The 26,174-nt window shown below is 39.1% G+C and overlaps 1 protein-coding gene across 1 annotated transcript in view; it reads right to left on the bottom strand.

Moving 5' to 3' along the window:
* Nucleotides 1–25,368, bottom strand: part of LONRF1 (LON peptidase N-terminal domain and ring finger 1) — a 38,002-nt gene extending 12,634 nt beyond the window's left edge. Inside the window, exons 1-6 of the mRNA XM_086703333.1 lie at nt 24,530–25,368; nt 14,503–14,621; nt 13,399–13,521; nt 2,235–2,384; nt 1,499–1,739; nt 1,306–1,402 (exon numbers count right to left, since the gene is read on the bottom strand). Coding sequence (XP_086559459.1) covers nt 1,306–1,402; nt 1,499–1,739; nt 2,235–2,384; nt 13,399–13,521; nt 14,503–14,621; nt 24,530–25,244 — 1,445 coding nt within the window. The 5' untranslated portion in view covers nt 25,245–25,368. The remainder of the gene's footprint in view (nt 1–1,305; nt 1,403–1,498; nt 1,740–2,234; nt 2,385–13,398; nt 13,522–14,502; nt 14,622–24,529) is intronic.
* Between the last annotated feature and the right edge of the window lie 806 nt (nt 25,369–26,174).

Here is a 26,174-nt window from a genome sequence, read left to right as displayed (position 1 = left end):
ATGAAGCAGTCTAGGCTCAGAGATAAGGGACCTGCTCAGAACACAGCTCGTTCTTACCAGCCTGATGTGGCCAGCCACCAGGTCTCCAGGTCTCCGTGCACTGTTCCTCTGACTCCACCACAACTCAAGTAAATGGAACATGTCTTTCAAAACTAGTAGTCTTCTAGAATTACAAGCATTCTACACAATGGAAATCTTTTTTCATTTATTTTTATTATTTTTTTAATTTGTTTTAAATTTACATCCAAATTAGCATCTAGTGCAGCAATGATTTCAGGAGTAGATTCCTTAGTGCCCCTTATCCATTTAGCCCATCCCCCCTCCCACAACTCCTTCAGTAACCCTCAGTTTGTTCTCCATATTTAGGAGTCTCTTCTGTTTTGTTCCCTTCCCTGTTTTTATATTCTTTTTGTTTCCCTTCCCTTATGTTCATCTCTTTGGTCTCTTAAAGTCCTCATGTGAGTGAAGTCAGATGATTTTTGTCTTTCTAATTTCACTCAGCATAATACCCTCCAGCTCCATCCAAGTAGTTGTAAATGGCAAGATTTCATTCTTTTTGATTGCCGAGTAATACTCCATTGTGTGTGTGTGTGTGTGTGTGTGTGTGTGTGTGTGTGTGTGTGTATATATATATACTCCATATACACACACACACACACCACATCTTCTTTGTCCATTCATCCATCGATGGACATTTGGGCTCTTTCCATACTTTGGCTATTGTCGATAGTGCTGCTATAAACATGGGGGTGCGTGTGTCCCTTTGAAACAGCACACCTGTATCCCCTGGATAAATGCCTAGTAGTGCAATTGCTGGGTGGTAGGGTGGTTCTATTTTTAGTTTTTTGAGGAACCTCCATACTGTTTTCCAGAGTGGCTACGCCAGCTTGCATTCCCACACAATGGAAACCTTTATCCAACTTTACTTAAAAAGGACTTAAAACAAGACAGAATCATATATATACAACACGTTGTTAGCATTTTTACCCAAATCTAAAACCATGTATGTGTCTAAGTTTCAATAATATGTATAACTTTTACAGTCCTTTACAATATGTAAGTCATTAGATTCTTACGACACCTGCAATATAGGCTATGGAAATACCCCACTTTGTATGTAACAAAAATCCAAATAATGTTCAGAGATTACCTGCCCAAGTTGTGAAAGGTAAGCCGAGAACTAAAATTCATATCTTTTGATTTTTAGTCCAGTATTCTGTCACTTTAGAGTAGATTACCTTTATGTACTCTGTATTTTATTTGGTAATATAAAATATGCATCTTTATAAAATTTTATACACTTACCTCATGCAGAGAGAACACTCAAAATCTGCAACATCTATTAATTCTTCTGGGATGTCACCGTAAGTTAATGAAAACGTACAGACTTCATTGCGAGTTTCTATTAAAACAAAGAGGGTTATCATCTTTAGGAAAAAGTTTAAAGACCATTCTAAATAAATAAATGTGTTCTAAATGAGTGTAGTGACATTTTTACCTCCTTGTTTTTTAAGCTTATTTCTTCCGTCTTCGTCTACAATCACATCCTGGTCTAAAAGAGACAACTTTCTTTTCAGCAGAGCACCTTTTTCTTGAACAGAGAGTAGAGGTTCCGAGGACACTCTTTTTAAACAGTCCTCTCTGGTAGGCATTTCTGTTGAATTTATAGCCTGTGCTGACCATGCACGGTTTAAGCTTCCTTTGATAAGCTCTGAAGTGACCTCTGGTATTTCTTCGTTCTACAAAAGTACAATAAACAAGGGTAACTGTATTGCGGCTCTCACCACGAACCAAACTGAAATGAAATTCCACTGTCTCAGAATGTTCTTTTTACCATTCATTTAAAAGCACCAACTTTTAATTCTAAAACCCTGATAAATAAATCATTTTACTAGTAATTATAATATAGCCTTAGACATCAAGCTGACATGTTATAATGAGGTCGATGCAGTTATGCTAATATAGTTGTTACAACCCTGAAGAAACTAAAATAAATACCACGTTCTACATTTCTCATGAGACTAAAGTTTTCTGATATTCAGGTGACCTAAAATTGTGATTAATGAACACATATTTTACATAAAAGTTCAGTGTAAAATAAAAGGCTACAGACAAAAAAATCTAATTCAGACCATGCTTAATAGATTCTATTTCTTGAAACCCAGAAAGTGAAAATCTTAACCTGTAAAAAAACAGATGCACTCAACCCATGAAAATCTTTTCTCACCCCTTACCTGCTCTGGGCTAAGCTCTGTGGCAGAGTGAGACTCTTCCATTACTACAGGAAAACCAAAAGGTTTGTTTTTAATACATGGCAATGAACTCCAGGAAGAGTCCTTCAGGCCTTCTTTTAAGTTTTCAGGTGACAATAAATCACATAAAATCTGTAAGAGAAATGTAAAGGTAATGGAAAATGTATGATTAGGGATAATTTAATATAAAGCTATCTAAGAAATTTTAGAAAATTCACAGCAGACATTGTTTTTAATGAGCAGAGGAGGAAGAGATTAAGCAATAAACAGAAATGCCAAACTATTCAAAAGTCTTGTAAAACCACGGCGTGCCTGAATGGGGTCAGATCACGTCAAAGAAATAATTCAAAAGAAAAGCATTGGAGTGGCTAGACTACCAGCCTAGAAGTTACCCAATATTAAAACTGACTTTTTAATGGAGGATTATAAAGAGATTTTTGAATGAGAGAGAGAGAGAATGACTATGGGAAGGGCAGACAGAGGGAGAGAGAGAATCCCAAGCAGCCTCCGCGCTGTCAGAGTAGAGCCCAGCACAAGCTTGAACTCATGAACCATGAGATCGTGACCTGAGCTGAAACCAAGAGTCAGACACTTAACCGACTGAACCACCCAGGTGCCCTGTAAAAAGAAGAGATCTCAACAGAAGTAGAAAATATTTACCTCTCAACATTAGTGAGCCCCAGCCTATCAAGTTCACAGTTCACCCCAAAGTATACTTTAAGACTGGACTTAAGAGTGTTTAAGTGAATTAAAGAACTTGTAATTCTAATTACAAAACTCTTAAAATTCCACTTATTTACCCTGAATTTAGCTTCTCACTGAGTAACCTACACGGGTAGCCACCATTGCCCAGCTCTCTCGGTTGGGAGCACCATATGGCAGCTGTCCCTTAACAGCTGTGAGTTAACCTGGGAGGCAGCTGTCCCATCAGAATTTCTGGGTGCTTCTATCAGGAATACATCTTAAACAAAACCATGGTAGGTTAAGCGAGGGAAGAACCTGGCTAGAAGCAAATGAGTAGGACCCAAATGATTGTTATTGTCGAATAAACTATATTAAATGAACAGCAGAGCATTTCTTAAAGTCTAAACGTGGATGTTTAGTTTTTCAGTTGCATTACCTCTCAAACTCACAAAAATCAGATTACTCCTGAATCATTGCTATAAGGTAAAAAAATAGGAGATATATTCAATGTACATAAAAGTGCTTATCTGGGGGCGCCTGGGTGGCGCAGTCGGTTAAGCGTCCGACTTCAGCCAGGTCACGATCTCGCGGTCCGTGAGTTCGAGCCCCGCGTCGGGCTCTGGGCTGATGGCTCAGAGCCTGGAGCCTGTTTCCGATTCTGTGTCTCCCTCTCTCTCTGCCCCTCCCCCGTTCATGCTCTGTCTCTCTCTGTCCCAAAAATAAATAAATGTTGAAAAAAAAAAAAATTAAAAAAAAAAAAGTGCTTATCTGGTAGGAGCTCAAGCAATATCCCCTTTAATGAACAAACAATATTCCCTTTAAAATTTGTATGTTTTTACTTTTCTCCTGGCTTAAAAAAATGCATTAAACACTCAACTACTCTAGAACCCAGCAACTCCACTAAGTATTTACCAAAGAGATATAAAAACTTACATTCACAAAACGACTTGTTCAAGAATGTTAATTCATAGCAGCAGCTGGTAACAATCCAAATGAAAATCACTATTAACTGTGAATACCACAAATTGTGGTATGTTCCTATGATGGAATACTTAGTGAACAAGAAAAAATTGCTGGATAGATCCCAAAACTATGATGTTCTGCAAAAAAAGCCAGCCACAAAAGAGCACACACTGTGTGGTTTCACTTGTACGAAGTTCTAATGTAGGCAAAACTACTCTGTGGCAATAAAGATCTAAACAGTAGTTGTCTCTGGGAGCAGGGATAGAGGCGATTTGCTGAAAAGGGAATGACTGGACTTTCCAGCATGGTGACAATAGTCTATATCGTGCTGTTACATGGATGTTTAATTTCTCAAAACTCACCAGACTGTAAAATCCATGCAGTTTATTATATGTAAATCATACCACAATTTACAAAAAGCGTACTGGGAGAAAACCAAATATTTCAGAGTATCACTTGTTTTGCATTTACCTGACCTTATTAAACAACAAACAAATGTTTACAGAAATATAAGGATATCTAGTAGCATAGAAAATGCAAAATTATAAGCCCTTAAAAAGGTCTGCAGTGTCCCCAGGGAGATACCACTAACAAATATAAAACAGTTGAAAAACACATGAGAGTAAACGATTTTTTGTTAAATCGATGGGCTGGAAGGTATATGCAAGCAAGCCTCAGAGAAGATACGCAGAGGTTAGCTGTATGTATGAGGCATCCGGGACCTGAGAAAATTTTCAAAATTCTCATATTCAAAGTGCACAAGAATTTTCCTAGGTGTTTGTAAAACTATGCCTGAATTCCAGAGATTCTAATTCCAAAGGTCTGTGGTGAAGTCCAGGAATCTTTATACTTACCATGCCCCTAAGGTGATTCTAAATAAAGCCACAATGTAAAAAACACTATAGAGGTGATAAATAACACAGCATGTTTTAAAGATATTGAGGAGAACATCGTGATTGGGCACTGCAATTGTATCAGGGTAGATTTTCCAAAAACACTTTTCAAAGACTCTAGTCTTTCCAGATACTCTAAATAAGTTTGACAAAAGTTGAATGCTACCATCATGTTAGTACAGCAAAAACTGAGAATTTCTGAACAAACCTGTTTAACCTGGTTTAACCCAATGTTTCCCAAAGTCATTTAATCAGAGAACCTCCTACCTTTTTTCTTAACACCAACTAACACACCACAAAACAAACTCTGGAAAGTGATAGATGGATTACTGAAAAAATTAAGGAAGAACGAACTGGGGCAATACTATGGGCAACCATGGAAAATAAGCAAAACTTAGACTGGAAATTAAACGAAAAAAGCAAGTCAACAAAAATTCCTAAATAGGAGTCCCAAAGTGAGAAAAGAAAGAGTAGGAAAACTTATTTGAAGAAGTAGTGGCTGAAAACTTCTCTAACCTGGGGAAGAAAATAGAATTTGCAGATTCAGGAAGCACAGAGTTGCAAATCAGATGAACCTGAAGAGATCCAAACCAAGACACATTATAGCTCAAACGGGACAGTTTAAAGAGAGAATCCTAAGAGCAGCAAAAGAAAAAACTTATTACACAAAAGGGAAACCCCATATGGCCATTAGCAGATTTATTACCAGAACCTTTGCAGGCCAGAAGGAAAATGGCATGACATATTCAAAATGCTGAAGCTGAAAGGGAAAAACCATCCACCAAGAGTTCTCTACCCAGAAAGATTATCATTCAGAATTAGAAAAAAAAAAAAGAAAAAAAAAAAAAGATTAAGAGTGTTCCAGGCAAGCAAAAGCTAATGGAATTCATCACCACTAAACTGGCCCTACAAGACATGTTAAAGGGACTTCTCTAAACTGAAAAGAAGTGGCACTAATATTAACAAGAAAACATATCAAAGGAAAAATCTCAGGGGGAAACATAAATATACAGTAAAGGTGAGTAGAGCAACCACTTATAAATAAAGCAAATATGAAGGTTAAAAGACAGAAATAGTAAAATTAACTGAAATTACAATAATTGGTTAAGAGATGTCTGAAATAAAGAGATGTATAAGGTGACATCAAAAATATAAAAGGTGAAGGGGGAGAAAAATGTAGTTTTGGAATGTGTTCAAACTTAAGTTGCCATCAACTCAAAACAGACCATTACAAAGTAAGTTATATGTGAGCCTTACAGTGACCACACAAAAACTGACAGTAAATATGCAAAAGAAAATGAGAAAAGAATCGAAGCATAACACTAAAGGAAACCATCAAACTACGAGGAGAGAAAAAGGAGAAGAGAGAGGAATGATGAAAACAGGCAAACAATAATTAACAAAATGGCAACAGGCACATAACTATCAATATTTAAGTGAAAACAGACTATACTTTCTAATCTAAAGACAAAGGGTGGCTAAACAGATAAAAAACCCAGATCCATCTACATGCTGCCTACGAGACACTTACTTCGGGATACACACATTGTGAAAGTGAAAGGAGAGACGTTCCAAGCAAATGGAAATGAAAAGAAAGTTACACGCTGTACTCATAGCAGACAAGAGACTTTAAAACGAAGACTTTAAAAGAAGGGCAGCACATAATAATAAACAAGATTCAACAAGGAAACAACATTTATAAGCATATGTACATGCAACACAGGAGTACCAAAATATGCAGCAAATAAAATGAACCTAAAGGGAGAAACTGACAGCAATAATAATGAGGGACTTTAACACCCCATTTACATCAATGGATAGATCATCCTGATAGAAAACTAATAAGGAACAATTGGTCTCAAATGACACATTAGACCAGATGGACTTAACAGGTATATACAGAACGTTGCATCCCAAAGCAGCAGAATACACATTCTTCTCAAGAGCACATGAAACATTTTGCAGAACAGATCATGTTGAAACAAGTCTCAAATTCAAGAATACTGAAATCCTATCAAGCATCTTCTAGAACCACAATGGTATTACACTAGCCATTACAAGGGGGAAATAAAACTGAATAAAAACAACCCAAAATGTGGAGATTAAATACCATGCTACTAAACAACAAATTACTCATCAAAGAAATCAAATAAAAAAAAAAAACAGCTAGAGACCAATGAAAATAGAAATACAACGTACTGAAATCTTTAGGATGCAGGAAAAGATGTTCTAAGAAGTATACCTCAAGAAACAAGAAAAATCTCAAATAAACAATCTAATTTTATATCTAAAGAAGCTAAAAAAGAGGAACAAAGCCCAAAGTCATAGGAGAAAGGAAATAGTAAAGATCATAGCAGAAATAAATGAAATAGAGACAAAAAGAGGGAAGGTCAAAAAATTAAGAGCTGGATCTTTGAACAAATAAATAAGATGGACAAATGTTTAGCTAGACTAACCAAAAAAAAAAAAAAAAAAAAAAAAAAGAGAGCTCTTGACTTAGAAAGAAATAGAAAATTTGGGCAGCCCAATTCCTGGCAATGAAATTAAATCAGTAGGAGCACCTGGGGGGCTCAGTTAGTTAAGTGTCCAACTCCTGATTTTGGTTCAGGTCATGATCTCATGGTTCCTGAGTTAGAGCCCCACATCTATCAGTGCAGAGCCTGCTTGGAATTCTCTCTCCCTCTCTCTCTCTGCCTCTCCCCTACTTGTGCACGTTCTCTGAAAATAAATAAACTTTTAAAAATAAATAAAACATTGTATAAGGTTGTTTAAAAAAAATTGAATTAGTAAACAAAAACGTCCCAACAAACAAAAGTCCAGGAGCAGATGGCTACATAGAGGAATTCTAACCAAATATTTAAATAAGAGTTAACGTCTATTCTCAAACTATTCCAAAAAATCAAAAGGAAGGAAAGATTCCAAATTCATTCTATGAGGCCAACATTATTCTGATACCAAAACCAGATGAAGACAATACAAAAAAAGAAAACTATAGGCAAATATCTCTGATGAATACAGATGCACAAATCCTCAATAAAATATTAGCAAACAGAATCCAATAGCACATTAAAAAAAATCATTCATCACAATCATGTGGGATTTATTCCTGGGATACAAGGGTGGTTCAATATTCACAAATCAATCAACGTGATATATCACATCAATAAGAGAAAGGATAAAAGCCACAGAACCATTTCAATAGAGGCAGTAAAAACCATTGACAATTCATGATGAAAACCCTCAAAAAAGTAGGTTTAGAGGAAATATACTTCAACATAATAAAGACCATATATGAAACCAGAGCTAACAACATACTCAGTAATGAAAAATTGAGAGCTTTTCCCCTAAGGTCAGGGGATAGGCAAGGATATCCACTCTCAACACTTTTGACATAGTATTGGAATTCCTAGCCACGTAACCGACAAGAAAAATAAAAAGTATCCAAATTGGTAAGGAAGAAGTAAAACTTTCACTATTTGCAGATGACATGATACTCTATATAGAAAACCCTAAAGACTCCACCAAAAAACTACTAGAACAGACAAATGAATTCAGTAGAGTCATAGGATACAAAATCAATGTGCAGAAATCTGTTGCACTTCTATATACTAATAAGCAGCAGAAAGAAATCAGGAAAACAATCCCACTTACAAATTATTGATAATTGATAATCTTATTAAAATAATAAGATACCAGGAATAAACCTAACCAAAGAGGTGAAAGACCCATACTCTATAAACTATAAAACATGGAGGAAAGAAACTGAAGACAACACAAATGGAAAGACATTCCATGCTCATAGGCTGACGAACAAGTATTATTAAAATGTCTACACTACTCAAAGCAATCTACAGATTTAATACAATCCTTATCAAAATACCAACAGCTATTTTCACAGAACTGGGACAAACAATTCAAAAATTTGTAAGCAACCACAAAAGACCTCGAACAGCCAAAGCAATTTTGAAAAAGAAAAGCAAGCTAGAGGAATCACAATTCCAGACTTCAAGATCCATTACAAAGCTGTAGTAATCAAAGCAGTATGGTACTGGCACAAAAACAGACAACAGATTAATGGAGCACAATAGAATACTCAAAAATAAATACATGACTACTTGGTCAGTTAATCTTCAACAAAGCAGGAAAGAATATCCAGTTGGAAAAAAGACCATCTCTTCGACAAGTGATGTTGGGAAAACTGGACCGCTTTCTTACACCATACACAAAAATAAATTCCAAATGGATTCAAGACCTAAATGTGAGACCTGAAGCCATAAAAATCCTAGAAGACAGCACAAGCAATAACATCTCTGACACTGGTCATAGCAACATTTTTCTAGATATGTCTCCTGAGGTAAGGGAAACACAAGCAAAAATAAACTATTGAGACTACATCTAAATAAGTAGCTTCTGTACAGCGAAGGAAGCCATCAACAAAACAAAAAGACAACCTCCTGAATGAGAGAAGATATTTGCAAATAACACATCCAATAAGGGGTTAATATCCAAAACATATAAAGAATTTCTACAGTTCACCACCCCCTAAAATGTAATCCAATTAAAAATGAGCAAGTACATGAATAGACATTTTCCCAAAGAAGACATAAACCTGGCCAACAGATACATGAAAAGATGCTCAACTTCACTAATCATCAGGGAAATGAAAATCAAAACCATAATCAGATATTGCCTCACACCTGTCAAATGGCTAAATAAAAAACACAAGAAATAACAGGTGTTGGCAAGGATGTGGAGAAAAAAAGAACCCTTAGGCATTGTTGGTAGGAATACAAGCCGGTGCAACTACTGTGAAAACTGTGTAGGTCACTCAAAAAATTAAAATAGAAATACCATATGATCTAGTAATTCCACTACTGGTTATTTACCCAAAATGAAAACAGTAATTTGAAAAGACAGATGCACCCCTAAGTTTACTGCAGTATTCGTAATAGGCAAGCTATGGAAACAACAGATGAGTAGATAAAGATGTGTGTATACACACACATATATAATGGATTATCACTTGGCCATAAAAAAGAATGATATTGTGCCATTTGCAACAACATGGATCTACAAGTTATAATGCTAAGGGAAATAAATCAGTCACAGAAAGGCAAATACCATATGATTTCACTCATACGTGGAATTTAAGAAACAAAACAAATGAACAAAGAAAAAAAGAAACAAAACACAGATTCTTAAATATAGAGAACTGGTGATTGCCAGAGGGGAGGTTGGTGGGGTGGAGGTGAAACAGATAAAGGGGTTAAGAATACATTATCATGATGAGCTCTAAATAATGTATAGAATTGTTAAATCACTATAGTGTACACATGAAACTAATATAACTGTATGTCAATTTTACTAGAATAAAAAATAGTAAAAAAAAAAAAAAAAATCTGTCAAATCCAAAAAAAGAGGGCTCAGAGAAACAAAATGAGAAATGAGACGTTACAAATGACACACCAAATTATAAGACACTACTACAAACAATTATATGCCAACAAATTGGACAACCTAGAAGAAATGAATAACTTTGTAGACATATACATTCCTCCAAGACTGAGTCATGAAGAAACAGAAAATTTGAATAGATCAATCACTAGTAAGAAGTTTGAATCAGTAATCAGAACCTCCCAACAAACAAAAGTCTAGGACCAGATGGCTTACTGGTGAATTCTACCAAACATTTAAAGAAGATTTAATACTTCTCCTTCTCACTCTTCCAAAAACTTGAAGAAGGAACACTTCCAAAATAATTTTATGATGCCACCAAGCTGACAAGAACACCACAGAAAAAGAAAATTACAGGCCATTATCAGTGATTAAAATTAATGCAAAAATCCTCAACAAAATATTATTTAACTGAATTCAACAATACAGTAAAAGGTTCATGCATGATGATCAAATGGGATTTATTCCAGGGATGCAGGGATGATTAAACAACCAATCAATCCAATCAACATGATACACCACATTAACAAAACAGGATAAAAATCATATGATAATCTCATTAGATTTGGGTTTGACAAAAGTCAACATCCATGTATGACAAAAACTGTTAAAGTAGATACGAAGGGAATGCACTTAAACATAAAGAGGCCACATATGACAGACCTGTAGCTAGCATCATACTCAGTGGCAAAAACCTGAGAGCATTTCCTCTATGATCAGGAATAAGATAAGGATGCCCATTCTCACCACTTTACTGATCATAGTACTGGAAATCCTAGTCACAGCTATTAGGCAAGAAAAAGAAATAAAAGGCATCCAAATTGGAAAGAAAGAAATAAAATGTCACTATTTGTAGATGACATGGTACTACATACAAAAAACTAAAGATTCCACAAAAGACCTGTTAGAACTAATAAAAGAATTCAGTAACTTAGCAAGATACAAAACCAACATACAGAAATTTGTGGCATTTCTATAAATTAATTAGGATTTATCAGAAAGAGAAAATAAGAAAATAATCCAATTTACAATTGCATCAAAAATAAAATATTGGGGAATAAATTTAATGAAGGAGGTGAAAGATCTATACACTCTAAGACCCTGATAAAAGAAAGAAACAAATAAATGGGAAGATATACCATGATCATGGATTGGAAGAATAATATTATTAAAATATCCATACTCTCCAAAGCAATCTACAGATTCAATGTAATCCCTATCAAAATCCCAATGGCATTTTTCCATCCAATTAGACCAAGTAATCCTAAAATTGTAGAAAACCACAAAAGATCCCAAATAGCCAAAGCAATCTTAAGAAAGGAGAAAAATGCTGGAGCATGCTCCCTGATTTCAAACTATAGGACAAAACTACAGTAATCAAAACAGTACAATGGCGGCATAAAAATGGATATACACACACTGATGGACCAGAAATGAATCAAACCCATACATATATGGACAATTAATTTACAACAAAGGAGCCAAGAACATTCAATGGAGAATGAATGAGTCTCTTTACTAAATGGTGCTGGGAAAGCTGGTTAGACACAGGCAAAAGAATGAAACTAGACCAGTATCTTTCACCATACATAGAAATTAACTCAAAATGGATTAAAAATGTGAATTTAAGACCTGAAATCACAAATTCCTAAGAGAAAACATAGATGGTTAACTCCTCAACACAGGTTTTAGCAGTATTTTTGTGGATCTGACTCCAAAAGCAAGAAAAAGAGCAATAATAAACAAATGGGATTGCATCAAACTAAAGAGCTTCTGCACAGTATAAGGAATCATCAAAACAAAAAGGCAACCTACCGAATGGGAGATTTTTGCAAATCATGTATCTGACAAGGGATTAGTATCCAAGATATATAAAGAAGTCCTACAACTCAACAACAAAAAAACCTAATTAGAAAATGGGCAGAGGATCTGAATAGACATTTTTCCAAAGACATACAGATGGCCAACAGGAACATAAAAAGGTGCTCAGTATCACTAATCAGGGAGATATAAATCAAAACCACAATGAGGTATCATCTCACAATGGTTAGAATGGCTACTATCAAAAAGACACGAAATAACAAGTGTTAGAGAGGACGTAAAGAAAAGTGAACTGTTGGTGTTAAAGCCACTATGGAAAACAGTATGGAGATTCTTTGACAAATTAAGAACAGAATACCACATCATGCAGCTATTCTACTTCTGGGTATGTATCTTTAGAATGCAAAAACACTGATTTGAAAAGATTTGCATTCCTATGTACATTGTTATGCATTCCTATGTACATGTAGCATTCTTTACATAGCATTCTTTACATAGCATCCTATGTACATATGCATTCCTATGTACATGTAGCATTATTTACAATAGCTGAGAAACGGAAACAACTTAAATGTCCATTAATAGATGAATGAAGATACAGTATACATATGCGATGGACTACCACTTAGCCAAAAAAAAAATGATATCTTGCCATTTGTGACATCAATGGACCATGAAGGTATTGGACCATGGTAAGTGAAATAAGTCAGATGGAGAAATGCAAACATTGTATGACTTCACTCAAATGTGGAATCTCAAAAAAACAAAAAACAAAAAAACAAAAAACAGATAGACATGAACACACAAAACAAAAGGAAAACAAATTCCCAGATATGGAGAACAGATTGGTGGTTACCAGAGAGGAAGGGGTCTGGATAAAATGAGGGAAGGAGGCACTGTATGGTGATGAATGGTAAATAGACTTTTAGTGGTGATCTCTTTGTAGTGTATACTAATGTTGGATTATAATGTTGTACACTGAAACTTATATATGTTATATACCCATTTTGTTTCAATTAAAAAAAATTTCTGAGCAGGAATATCATGATAACAATATTTAATTAAGGATGGTTAGTCTGGCTGCAAACAAACTATTAAAAACACCTAAATTTAAGCAAAAAGAATGCTTTTAAATATCTGTGAATGAAATAGTTTGATTTCAGTAAAAACTCAATATACTAAGTATATGAACCTTAAAACCACTTGTCAAACTGCTACTAAAGTTGACTCATGGACTCCTTATGCTCTTTCCCAAGATTCCAAAAAAGCATTTTTAAAAAGACCTATGTCTTAGACGTGCCTTGAACTATTATAGTTGGTAAACCAGTTACCTTTTCTACTTCTAGCTTTGCAGGTGCAAAATCTTCATCAAGGGCTAGGCATTGAAGAAAGAGTTGTAAGGCATCACCTAAAAAACCAGCATCGTGGAGTACTTTTCCTTTCCTGAAGTAGACCTTCAATGAAAGCACACATACACAACCTTTACTAACAGAATTATTTCTTAGAAATCCAAATCAAGGAAAATAAAAATGGTCTGCTTGGAAATGTGCATTTTGAAACTCTAAATGACTCTGAGAGTCCGAAGCATTTCAAAGGTATATTTACACACTTCCCTGGAGAAGCACTTCTGGGAAAATGACTTCAAAATCAAATTTCTAATTATATCACTTCAGTAATAAATCTAGAGATTCTTTTTTTTTTTTAACAGTTTTAAAGTTGTGCATACAGATTATTTCCCTTGTTAATATATATTTGCCTTGGGCATCATGGGATTCTGTATCATTTTCCTTATTAATTTAGAATTTTTACAACATCCTTACTATTGTGTCCTCAAAAGCATGGTTTTGAATGGGAAGAAATTATATAAAATAGTAACTTCTGGCTTAAAAGGACATATATGAGACATGAACTGATTTGCCTTGGCAATTTAATAAAAAGGAGAATTAATAAACTGATTACTTATAATACTTGCCTCAAGTCTTTTTTAAAACCATATGGGCAAAGCAACCTCCACTGTTCCCATTTACTGCATTAAATCACTGCCTAATCTGATCCCCATCGTTATGCCTCAATTTACAGCCTGAAGGACCTCTTCTCCTTCCATCAATAAACTTCCTTCATCAGTTTTCAGTTTGGCTCCACCTTTACAATGTGACCAGTTTTATGTGACGAAATTCTGTATAATAAGATCTCTTATTTTTTTTTTCCCTCTGTGCCTGAATTCAGGCTGTTCTTTAGTTAGGAAATAGAGGTCTTTTATAATTAAAAAAATTGTTAGATAGCCATCCACTCAAAATATTAACCCTAGATTTCTAGAGCTCCATATACTTTAAGAGTCAATCAATCTATTCTGTTAAAACTTATAACCATAACTTAATGCATGCTCCCTACAGGTTAAACTTGAAACGTATGCAAATGTGAAACAGTAACTTTACCTCAGGCCAGTTTGGCAGTTCCAAGAGAACTGCATTTAAATCTTCTATGGCTGCTTTAAACTCTTGGAGACCAGCATATGATTCCGCTCGGTAAATTTTGAGAGTCACATCGCTGGGCTCTGAAACACATGTTTTATAAAGGTTTATTTTAAAAATATTATTGTATAATCTACAAAATACATACCAGATTAAGAACTGACTTAGGGATTCCAGCCAATAACCACCAAAGTACAATACAGGTGCAACCCATTTACATGTTGAGTTTTATCTAGAAGTTTTATCACATGACTATTAAGTAGACATTGTGAGCACAGGAAATGATGGTTTTTAAGTACTGGAAATATTTTATAATATGAATAATCACCTTAAAGAAAATGAATGTTTTCTTAAAATAGGGCATTCTATACAAATTTGAAAAACGGGTCTTAGATGTTTAAAGATTTATCTTTCAATGATAAATCTTATGCTATGATAAATCTTAATTTTTTATACCTTAAATTCTAAGACCTTACTTATAAACAACCATATATGTAACTAGTGCACAGTGTACAAAGACTGACCAAGACTGTCTTAGGCTCAAACTAGTAACAAAGACTAACCAAGGCTCAAACTTAGGAGGGTATACAATGGTCCTGATTCTGGAGGAAATGGGGTGAGAATTTAAGAGGTCAAAATTTGAATTCCTGCCATTTGCAAACACTGGTATTGGATCATCCCAAAACAGATTTAATTTCAAGTATTTCTGAGGAAAAAAGCTTTGTCGATAATTTCACTACTACCCTCTACATCTTTACCTGAGAAACCAAAGTAGTATTCAATAGCATTCAGAATTTTGGTTAGCTGGTTCACCTATATGATGCTATAATCAATTACTGTAGGTACACAGATCGTAAAACTGAAGTCTGAGCCAGAAACTAATTTTCAGTGCATCTAGACAAAATTAATCTGACTTTTCTTTTAAAGCTATTCATCTTTGAAGCCTTCAAAAATGTATGCTTACCAACTAAAGCTTTCATCATGAAAAGGGCATAAAGACCCATAATGCCTCATTAAAAAGACAAAAAAACCCACTAATAAAACTCCCCAAGAGCTCCTTGGTTTACTCTAGTTTTTAAAGGACTGCTTTCCTACAGGTAAGTCTCAACAATGAAATTGGCCTTTTTCAGCTGATGCTTAAGAATTGGAACTAAGTATCTCAGGAAAATATTTCATGCTTCCCAAATAAAAAAGACATGTCTAGAATATTTTGTCTTTTGTTTCTTAAAGTAATAGAATTGGAAACCATTATCTCTGAACAAAAGCACATGGAAAGTGAAAGCTCAGCATGATTCATCATCAGGCAAGAATGAAGAGTCCTGGCACAAGGCTTGACCCTGTAGGTGTTCAAAAGATTTTGTTTTATCCCCATTTTATCCCTTGAAGAGCTTACAATCTAATTAGAAATGTTCATTTTATTGTGAAATGGGATCATGTAATCCTCATTTGACAAACACAACTGGAGTTCAGAAAACGGGAGAGCAGCGTGCCAAAATAGTCCAAGAATGAGTAGTCAACGCAAAAGCATCTAAAACCCTGAGCCGCAAAGGACTGCTCACCCAGAGCTGGGGTGCTTCCAGTAGCCTCCTTAAGACCCCCTCCTCTGCTCCAGCACCTCAGAGAGAGGGAGTTCACTGTTGCAAATCCTTGACTTTGCCAACTTTACATCCTTCATTTCTTCAATCTGACCCTGGTCTTTTCCAATCTTACTGCTAACAGCTTTTGTTAAGGGTCCAGACCCACATCTCGATGATTTTTGCAACAGCTTGCTAACTGCTCTCACTGCCTCCATCCGGTTTTACCCTACCATATCCTCACCATCCACAAGATCAGATGGGTATTTAGTACAACAGACCAATCCCTACACACCCGGCATCTGCCCATCCCTCCAGCCTTTCTTCCTGCATGGTCAACCTCCCCCTTTGGGCTCCAGTAATACCTAAGCTCACCCTGCCCCACACGTGCCATTCTATTTCATGCCTCCTTCCTTTGCTCACAGAAGTCCCTCCTTGTCACAGCTCTGCTTCAGTGCCGCTCTGCTGCCCCATGGTCTGGGGAACGGTTTCTCATCCAGCACGACTCCGCTCAGCAGTCTCTTCTCAAGATGCTTTAGTCTGAGCCCGCCTTCACTTGGCACATTGCAAGGATCAGGAGCGGCAGCCCTGAGGTCACACCGCCTGGGTTCAACTCCAGGCTCCTCCACTTGCTCGGCATGACTGGGACAAACTGCCAAACACCTCTGTACTGTTTCCTCAGCTATAAAATTGAGGATTTAAAAAAAAAAAATTATTTGTGTTTAAGAAACACCGCTTGGTGTATACTATTCTAGATGACTTACACCTTCAGAACAATCCTAGTTGGGTCTAGCATTATCCACATTCTCATAGATAAGGAAACCAAGCACAGAATTTAAGTACCTGGCCCATGATATAAAAACTGAGAAGTGGAGGATTCAAGATTCTCTCAGGCAGTCTGGCTCCAGGGTACTCGCTTGCTCTTCTATGCAGATAACAGCATTTACCTCCCAGGACTACTCCAGTGCAAGTTAATGCATGCAAAACACAACAGACTTGGTACCTTGCAAGTGTTCGCTGTATGATCATGTTCCTTCACTCTATGTGCACTGCATTCATTTTAAAATCTATTTTTGAGCTCCCTCCATTATTTCCTGTCTTTGTGTTCTCAAATCCCGGCTTTGCTAAATGTTTGCCGAACAGGGGGAAATTCATTAAAATCTGTCCCCTTATGCTCCTTAATTCATTGCTCCCATTTTCTCTTAGACCTAGTAATATCATGAGTCATCAGGCAAATTTAAAAAATGAAATAAAATTCTGCTACACATCTGAGGAAATCAGGTCTTTAGCAATCTGAGGAATTTCATGGGCTGAGGAACGTTCTCCGGAGTTCCAATTCCTCATCTTTGTTCTAATCCTTAGGGGTAAATGGTCAGTAATGGGTCTATGGGTTGTTTCCTTAGTTCATCTTCAAGAAACTTTGTTTCAGATTATAAAAGTTATAAAATGTTTACTTATAAAAATTTGAAAATTATACAATATTAAGAAATAAAAACCTTTCTCCCCATCATAAAGAAATAACTAGTATTGGCATAAAACATACCTTTCTCCTCTGTGTGTAGATTATATTTGTAATTTTATAGTTTTATGAAATCTACCATATATACAGTTTATAACCTGCTTTTTTGCCAATGTCATTAAATTCACATGATTTTTAATGGTCGCAAAGTATTCTACCATGCTCACAATTTAAAAATGTCCAACTCAGCATTTACTTCCAATGTTTGCTAATATAAAAAGTACTATCATGAACATCTATCTGTATGCCTTTACATTATCTGCTTATTTCCTTAGTCACAGTCTACAAAGATGAATGGCAAAGTTTTCAATACATTCTGCTAACCCTCCTTTAATAAAAACTTATTTTATATTCCCACAAGCTATGTATTTTTGTTTCCTGGAAAAATACAAAAAAAATTATTTTAATGTGCTTAAACTTTAATAAGTTTGACCTTTACAATATATATTTATTGATTACTTAGATTGTGTATGCATAAGAATAAACCTTCCATGTTCATAATCTTTTACTTGTTCTTCGGAGTGTTTTTTTCTTGGATTTCTGTATTGAGCTATTTCAACAATTTCAGCAGCTAACCAAAATGCCAAATTTCTTTGCTTTGATTACTTTTTCAAGTTCAGTATGGTAGGACTTTGTTATCATAAACTAAAAGCTGCCAACTGACAAGTTATTAGGCAGTGATTAATAAAGTCCAGGAATAGTAACTGGCATACTTAAGATCATAACTACTGGATTCAGAACATCTGGTTGAGATCCACTTTGGACAGTCTATCTTACTCTTTAAACCTCAGTCTCTTCGAGGACCTAGAGAATGCTGGTGACACATCTTCTGACTGTTGTGAAGACTACGTAAGACCACGCATGTTGACAACACAATGCCTGCCACACAAATGCTCAATAAACGTTAGTATTACAAAACATTTCTAAATAAGTTGGATAGCAGTGAGATTTGCTCTTGATACAAGGAATTAGGAAAAGTACTTTCTTTTATCCAAATAGATCTTTGCCAGTGAGCAACATCTTCAGGGATCAGTAGTGCAGACTGAACAAAAGGAGAAGAGGGGCGCCTGGATGGCTCGGTCAGTTAAGCGCCAGACCCTTGATCTTGGCTCAGGTCATGATCTCTGGGTCTGGGAGTTCCGCCCGCATCTGGCTCTGCACTGGCAGCATGGAACCTGCTTGGGATTCTGTCTCTCTCTCTGCCCCAAACCCTAATGTATGTACATGGCATGCGCACACACACTCTCTCAAAATAAATAAGTTAAAAAAAAAAGAGGGACGCCTGGGTGGCTCACTCGGTTAAGAGTCCAACTTCAGCTCAGGTCATGATCTCACGGTTGGTGAGTTCGAGCCCTGTGTCGGGCTCTGTGCTGACAGCTCAGAGCCTGGGGCCTGTTTCAGATTCTGTGAGACCCTCTCTCTCTGCCCCTTCCCGCCTCGTGCTCTCTCTCTCTCAAAAATAAATAAACATTAAAAAAAAAAGAGAGAGAGAGGAAGGTGAAGAAGAAGAAAAAAAAAAGAGAGGGAGGAGAAGAAAAAAAAAAAGACTGATCCTATTCTACCAAAGTGGGGGAAATCTGAACAGAAGTTTCCGTATTGCATTTTAGAGTCTAAGTCATTCATCTTGTACAGTAAAACACAGCACAATTTTGAAAAATATCTCTCCAATGCGAGTGGTCGAATACTATAAATTCATTTAAAATTTCACACGAATATATCTAAGCCTCTTAGAAATATTCCACTAAACAGAAAAACAATTCTGAATATACCAAAGGTTAATGTACAAATAACTAGAAATCTAAGACAATGGAGTTTTGGTAAATTTTTCATTGTCTGATGAATCAAAAAAGATAAAAAATGGCATTATTTAAAACAGAAAATATAATATTTACATAACCCCTTTTCCCATCTTCTGTATCAATAAGAGTATGCCATTTAACTGATCCTTGTAGTGATGCTGAGGCACTGCAAAAATCCTCAAACTTAAGTTAAAGTAACATCCTTAAAGAAAGGATGAATCAAAGATCTACCATGTTATAGGGTCTGTTTGTTAGAAGTCAATTTAGCAATATAAACCCCTGTTGTAGTGATTTTCAATAAATACCAATTTGCTACAATTTTAAAGGAAACACACCAAAAAATACACATTCTGTAAGGACAGATATTTTATTTTGTTCACTTCTATATTTCCAGCACCTAAAACAATGCCGTTTATGTACTAAGTACTCAGTAAGTATCTGCTGAAAAGACAGTATGGATACTTGAGATATGATTTATATGCTAATTTTTTTTGAAAGAGGGAGAGGGACAGAGGGAGAGAGAATCTTAAGCAGGCTCCACACTAAGTGCGGAGCCCAAGGGTGTCCGACCCAGGGCTGGATCCCAGGGCCCCGGGATCATGACCTAAGCTGAAATCAAGAGTTAGATGTTCAACCAACTGACCCACCCAGGGGCCCCTATATGCTAATTTTTTATATCAATTTTAGTCTTAGAAGCAATATCCACTGCTTCTACCTTTCAGTTCCAACTTGGTTATTTACTTGCCTCAAGAAAGTCACTGAAAAGTCTTGGAGCTCCCATCTTCAGTCTGTAAATTAGCAATGCGAAAGCTGCCCTCCTAAATCACATGAGCTTTCCTAAGGATCAGTTAAGATAATGGAAATGAAAATATTCTGTCAACTAGGAAACATCATATAAACGTCCAAGTGTTTACAGTTTCAAGTGTCTTACAGAGTAAGTTAGGACACGCAGAAGTTTACTGATAAAATAAATTGAAATTTCTTCACATTAACCTAGTTAAGATATTAAACACCTTCATATCTTCTTTAAATGTATTCAGTAGATACCTATAATCTGACTATTCTTTTTATAACTAAAGCCTTGCAATATCTGTATTTTATCAATGTATGCTAAAAATGTTACTAATTCACATATACAGGCTAGAATCAAGATTCAACCCTCACTCGGGTAATATTATTAATGTGGTAGACAGAAAAGAACAGGACTTGACATTACAAGGTTTAGATTTTAATTTTAGCCAAATCGCCTTCTGGCTGTAGCACAACTTTCATATTTTAAAAACATTTTTGTTACTATTTACTAGGCATTTATTCTCCCAACAGCCGTAGGTAGCTGTTACTACTGGTATCTATCTTGCAGATACCATTCTCGCTTTTTCAGATAAGGAAACCAAAACAGACAGGTTAGACAACAGGCCCAAGGTCAGAGAGTAAGTGGAAGGTTGCCCTGGGATTCAAACCGAGGCAGTCAGCTAGCTTTAACCACTAGGCCACACTGCACCTCCACTTCTAGATGCCTCAGTTTCCTTCTGAGGATTCTTTGTGAAGACCAAATGATATAAAAAAATTTTTTAAATGCTTAACAGGTAAGAACTACATAATTAATTTTAAAGACAAAAATTTACAAGTATTTTAAATACACTATTCTCCCCCTTATGACCTTTATTTTTTTCTTTTAATCAGTTCAAACTGTTACTTATACGTTTCTTTGGGTGAGAGGGGTGTACACAGGGAAGAGGCAAGCCAGCGTACAAATTTATTAAAAATAAAAGGAAAATAGCATAGCAAAGTGAGATCACTTCAATAGGCTCCTATGTATAAAGATTCCATGTAGAAAAGACTTTTACATAATATTCCTGAATACTAAAGAGACAGAAAGTTATGAAACATCTGAGAGTTAATACCAAAAGATCAATAGATTAAATGTTATCTAAATATATTTCAATTCAACAGAAACTTATGTAATCTCAATGGGAAACTTCTGATTTTGGCAAAGGTTTTCAAGCTTGCCTTTCTTGTCAACAGGGATAAATTTGGACGGGTGTGGGCTAACTGTAGACTAGATTATCTTTTTCTAGTTAATAGTATTTAGTTCTTTCATCATAAGAATTCTATGAAGAAATTATAGTGGTCTTTCTTCTCATCAGCAATAATGAAAAGTATCTATCATTAGTAACCACAGAACTGTACAATTATATAAATACATTTCAAATGCCTATCTAGTGAACTAGCTGACTCTGAAAAGTCAAAGCCTAATAATACAGATCTATAACTCTACTAAACATTTTTATTTACCCCATATATTGTTAAACACTTGGTATCTATAGTTGACCAACTACAATTTGTTAGCTGTAAGGTGTTTTTTTTTTTTTCCTTCCCACTTTGCACTAAAAATTTAAGGGATGAAAAAAATTTTTCTTCATTAGTAACATTCAGACACACTTTTCAGTATGGAATTCATGACTTTTGAAAGACCTCAGAGAATAAGGGAAAAGAAGCTAATGAGGTGAAAGTCAAAAGACTTGAGTTCTAGTTCTGCCAAAGTAAGACTTAAGTAGCTAAATAGGCAAAATCCCTGTGGGCAGTCCATGCAAATTGGAAAAAGGAGAGAAAAGGTATTTTTTTTTTTTCTGTTAAAAAAAATGTCTTTAACCCAAGGCCCAGAGTCTTCCTTAATTAAAAGATTACTGGTTAGGGGCGCCTGGGTGGCGCAGTCGGTTGAGCGTCCGTCTTCAGCCAGGTCACGATCTCGCGGTCCGTGAGTTCGAGCCCCGCGTCGGGCTCTGGGCTGATGGCTCAGAGCCTGGAGCCTGTTTCCGATTCTGTGTCTCCCTCTCTCTCTGCCCCTCCCCCGTTCATGCTCTGTCTCTCTCTGTCTGAAAAATAAATAAATGTTGAAAAAAAAAAAAAAAAAAAAAAAAAGAAACTGCTCTCTATTTAAAAAAAAAAAAAAAAAAAAAAAAAAAAAAGATTACTGGTTAGAGAATATTAAGCCAGACCTTAATTAGTAAATGTGCTCACTGTTCTGTAGATTAGGATATGAATTTTTATGAAGTGTCTAATTTAAGAGGTCAAATTAGTAATTAATACTGCATAGTGCTGTCCATAAGTTTCATCCTTTGTTTTATACGAGTGACAGGAAGGAAGGAAGGAAGGAAGGAAGGAAGGAAGGAAGGAAGGAAGGAAGGAAGGAAAGAAAGAGAAAGAAAGAAAGAAAGAAAGAAAGAAAGAAAGAAAGAAAGAAAGAAAGAAAGAGAAAGAAAGAAAGAAAGAAAGAAAAAACTTCCCTGGAAATTTGTATCAGACACTTTTCATTGGGTGAGCTATAAGGGCAGAATGGGCCCTGGTGCAACATTTAGGAGAAATGGAGAATGTGATGTTGCCTCTAAAACCAGCTAGCTGTGTGACTTTGGACAAGTCATTTCACTGCCCTAGCTTCTGCTTCATTGTTGAAATGAGGCCCATGGCCTAGATGGTTTGTGCTTCCTTACTCATGCTCCATTTACCCAGAGAGGCAGAGCTGTCTGTATTAGAATTCTGTATTCCAAATACTGTTGTTCTCTTTCCTTCTATCATTCTATTCCATTTTATAACTGCCTACACTTCCCATAAAGATACTGAAAGACTATGAACATGTGCCAAGTTTATGCTTTGAACTCCAAAGGTATTAAGTAACTCAATGTATTGTCACTAGTTCAAAATGACTAAGCACTTAGGATAAAAGACCTGCAAAAAGATCGTTTTGGTGACACAGTTTATAAATTTACCTAATACCGGTTTATATTTTAGACGTCTGTTTTCTCGGGGATAATTCCCTCAAGCATTATTTCATGCCAATAAAGACACTACTCTTGCAATATACTTATTTAACACAAGGTTTAACAGGGACACTATTGACATTTTGGGCCTGACAACTGTGCGGGAGGCTGTCCTGTGCGCTGTAGGATGTTAGCATCCCTAGCCTCTACCCACCACATGTACCAACCAGCACTACACCCACAAGGGGTGTCTCCAGTTATCACCAGATATTGCTCTAGATAATGTCCCTCGGGGCGGGGGTGCTGCTAAAATACCTCTGGTAGAGAACCACCGATTGACTTAAAGTAGTCTTCATTTCACCTAGGTAAGTCCGGCAGGGTCCCCTTTGGCAGCCCGAAACCACCTTAAGAGTGCTAACCTAGGTTAGGAAGCTGCTTCTTGGAAGCAAAGAAACAAACAAAAGACCTAAAAGGCTTTTCCCCACAGCTTGATCAAGAGTGGAAAGGCAAACAAAAGCGTGTCAAAGAACTCGATCAGAGACTACCTCTTTTTCTTTACCGAGAACTAGGAGTGCTCGGAAAGTAAGCACACGTGTGTTTATGAAATAAGTATTATTTGAAATAGGCAGGTAAACCATCAAGAGCAACCAAGGTTGCAGACGTTTCAGGTAAGACCTAACACCCCCGGGCAGCTCCGACACCCGCCCCAAGCCCAGTGGCCGGCGGGGCCTCCCGGAGCTGGGTGCGGGCGCCGAGCTCCCGCCACGCCCACCGGACGTCACCCGTTACACAACCCCCCCCCCCCCCCACCACCCAGCTTATGCAATTCTGCCCTCCCGCGGCTTCAATTGCCCCAATGACTTTCGTGCGAGACGACGGTAAACGTTGCACGCCTATCCTCCGGTGGGGAGATCCTCTCCCCGCCCCGGCTGTCGTTTGCCGGCGGCGGGCCCGGCCCGGCCGGCCAATTACCGGAAAGAGCGCGGCAGGAAGCGAGCGGCCGCTCGGGCTCGCCCAACTTCCACCCCATCCCGCGCTCCGGCGGCCTCCACCCGGCCACCCGCTCCGCTCGGGACGCCCGCTTCAGACCGCAGGGCCGCGGCCAAGGGAACCCCGAGCCTGCGCGCCCCTCCCCGCGCCGCGTCACAGTCGGCTCCGAAGGCGATCCCCATTGTGACCGAAGCACCCCGGGGCGCCGCCCCCTCCCACACCCTCGAGGACCCCGAAACCCCACGCACGGGAGTCAGGCAGCCTCGGGGAGGCAGAGACGCCGGGCAGCCAGCCCGTCGGGGAAAGGAGGGTGGGGTCGCCCGGGCCCACGCCGCATCCCCGCGCGGTCACCTGCTCGAAGCGCCTCGCAGGCGGCGGCCAGGGCCTCCCGGTAGCGCCCCTGGTGCAGCAGCTCCCCGAGCTGGCCGGCCGCGCGGGCTCGCTCCCGCTGGCCCGGGAACCACTTCTCGGCCAGGTGGTTGAGGACGACGCTGGTTCTGAAGCCCGAGGCGGCGATGGCGGCGGCCAGAGGCGGCGGCCGCGGGGTGGTGCCCTCAGCATCTGTGGCGGCGGCGGGCGGCAGCCGGTCCCGGCAGAGGCGGCAGCGGGCGCGGAGCTCTCTCCGCAGGCAGCGACGGCAGTAGCTGTGGCCGCAGGGCACGGTCACCGGCTCGCTCAGGAAGCCCCGGCAGCCCAGGCAGCTGAGCAGCCCGCCTGCGCCGGGGTCCGCGCTCGCTCCGAGGGTCGCGCTCCAGCCCAGCCCGTGGCGAAGCCGGTAGTTGAGCACCAGGCAGTCCACCAAGGTGCCGAGGCACTCGGGCCTGACCGGGGCCCCGCGGCGCAGCGCCGCCGCGTACGCCTCCAGAGCTCCCTTCAGGTGGCCGCCCAGCGCCAGCAGCTCGCCGCGGCGGAGCAGCAGCTCCCAGCGCTCCGACTCCGCCGCCGCGCGCTCCAGCCGGTCGCCGCTGCCGCCGCCCACTTCCCAGAACCGGCCCCGGCTCCGCGGCGTGGGGGCCATCTCCCGGCTCCCTCCGGGGGAGCTCCTCGCCACGACCGGAGAAGACATGGCCCGCGGAGGGCTGCTCCTCCGCCGCCGCCCGCCGCCACGGTCGCGGAGCCTCCGGGGCGCGCGGCTCCGCACGCGGCCCGCGAGCTGGGGGGCGTGGCGCGCGGACACAGCGGGGCGGCGCGCGCCCGGGAAGCCCCGGGGGCGGGGCCTGGCGGGCGCGGGGCGGGGCGGGGCTTCGCTAAAGCGCCCGGGACTCCCCCGCACGGCCGGCGCCCCGGTCCCGGAGGAGCCTCGCGCCTGGCCCCGCCCCCTACGAAGCCCCTCCTGGGGAGGAACGCGAGGTCAGATGATCCCCCAGCGGGGATCTAATTGGCTTCTCCCGAAACTGGGGCCTGGCTTGTAATTGAACAAAGCCTCTTGGAACCCAGGCCTCCGCCCCTGTCGCCAATCCGCGGGACAACTACCCTCACCTGCCAAGGCTTCTCTCCTGATGCTTGCTTGGTGGGCGGTTTTTCTGCCAGGCGTCTGGCCTCCCGGGACTAAAGCCCAGATCACCAACAGTCTCCTGACACACCGGGCTTCCTGAGTGGCGACTCGCCCCCTTTTCCTGGCCGGTGGGAGCCTCCCGGAGTAGTAGTCAGGTGCACGTCTGCATTTTTTTATGCCCAAGTTACAGATGGACATGTAGAGGCAGAGGGCCTAGGAATGCGCAAAGTCAGTCTGATGACTTTGTGACTCCTCAAGTCTAGACTAGGTCAACTTTAGAAACAAAATAACCCCACCCATGTTTCTGAGCCGACTCCCTCCAGAGGGCAAGACAGTTTTCTATGGTGGCAAGTTACTGCTGCTTTTCCACTTTAAAACCCACCCCCACCTCGAGGAAGAAAGCCCACAGGTTCCCAAGGTATCAGACGTACTCTTTACATCTCATTCGGGGCTCCACAGCTGGCTAAGTCCTATGTTTGGCATTTTTAAAGAGAAGACACC

This window comes from Puma concolor, chromosome B1, assembly GCF_028749965.1.
Source record: "Puma concolor isolate L17-30 chromosome B1, mPumCon1.1.hap2, whole genome shotgun sequence".
Taxonomy (NCBI): Eukaryota; Metazoa; Chordata; class Mammalia; order Carnivora; family Felidae; genus Puma; species Puma concolor.
The sequence above is the reverse complement of the archived record's forward strand: the minus strand, read 5'-3'. Positions and strand labels throughout refer to the sequence as shown.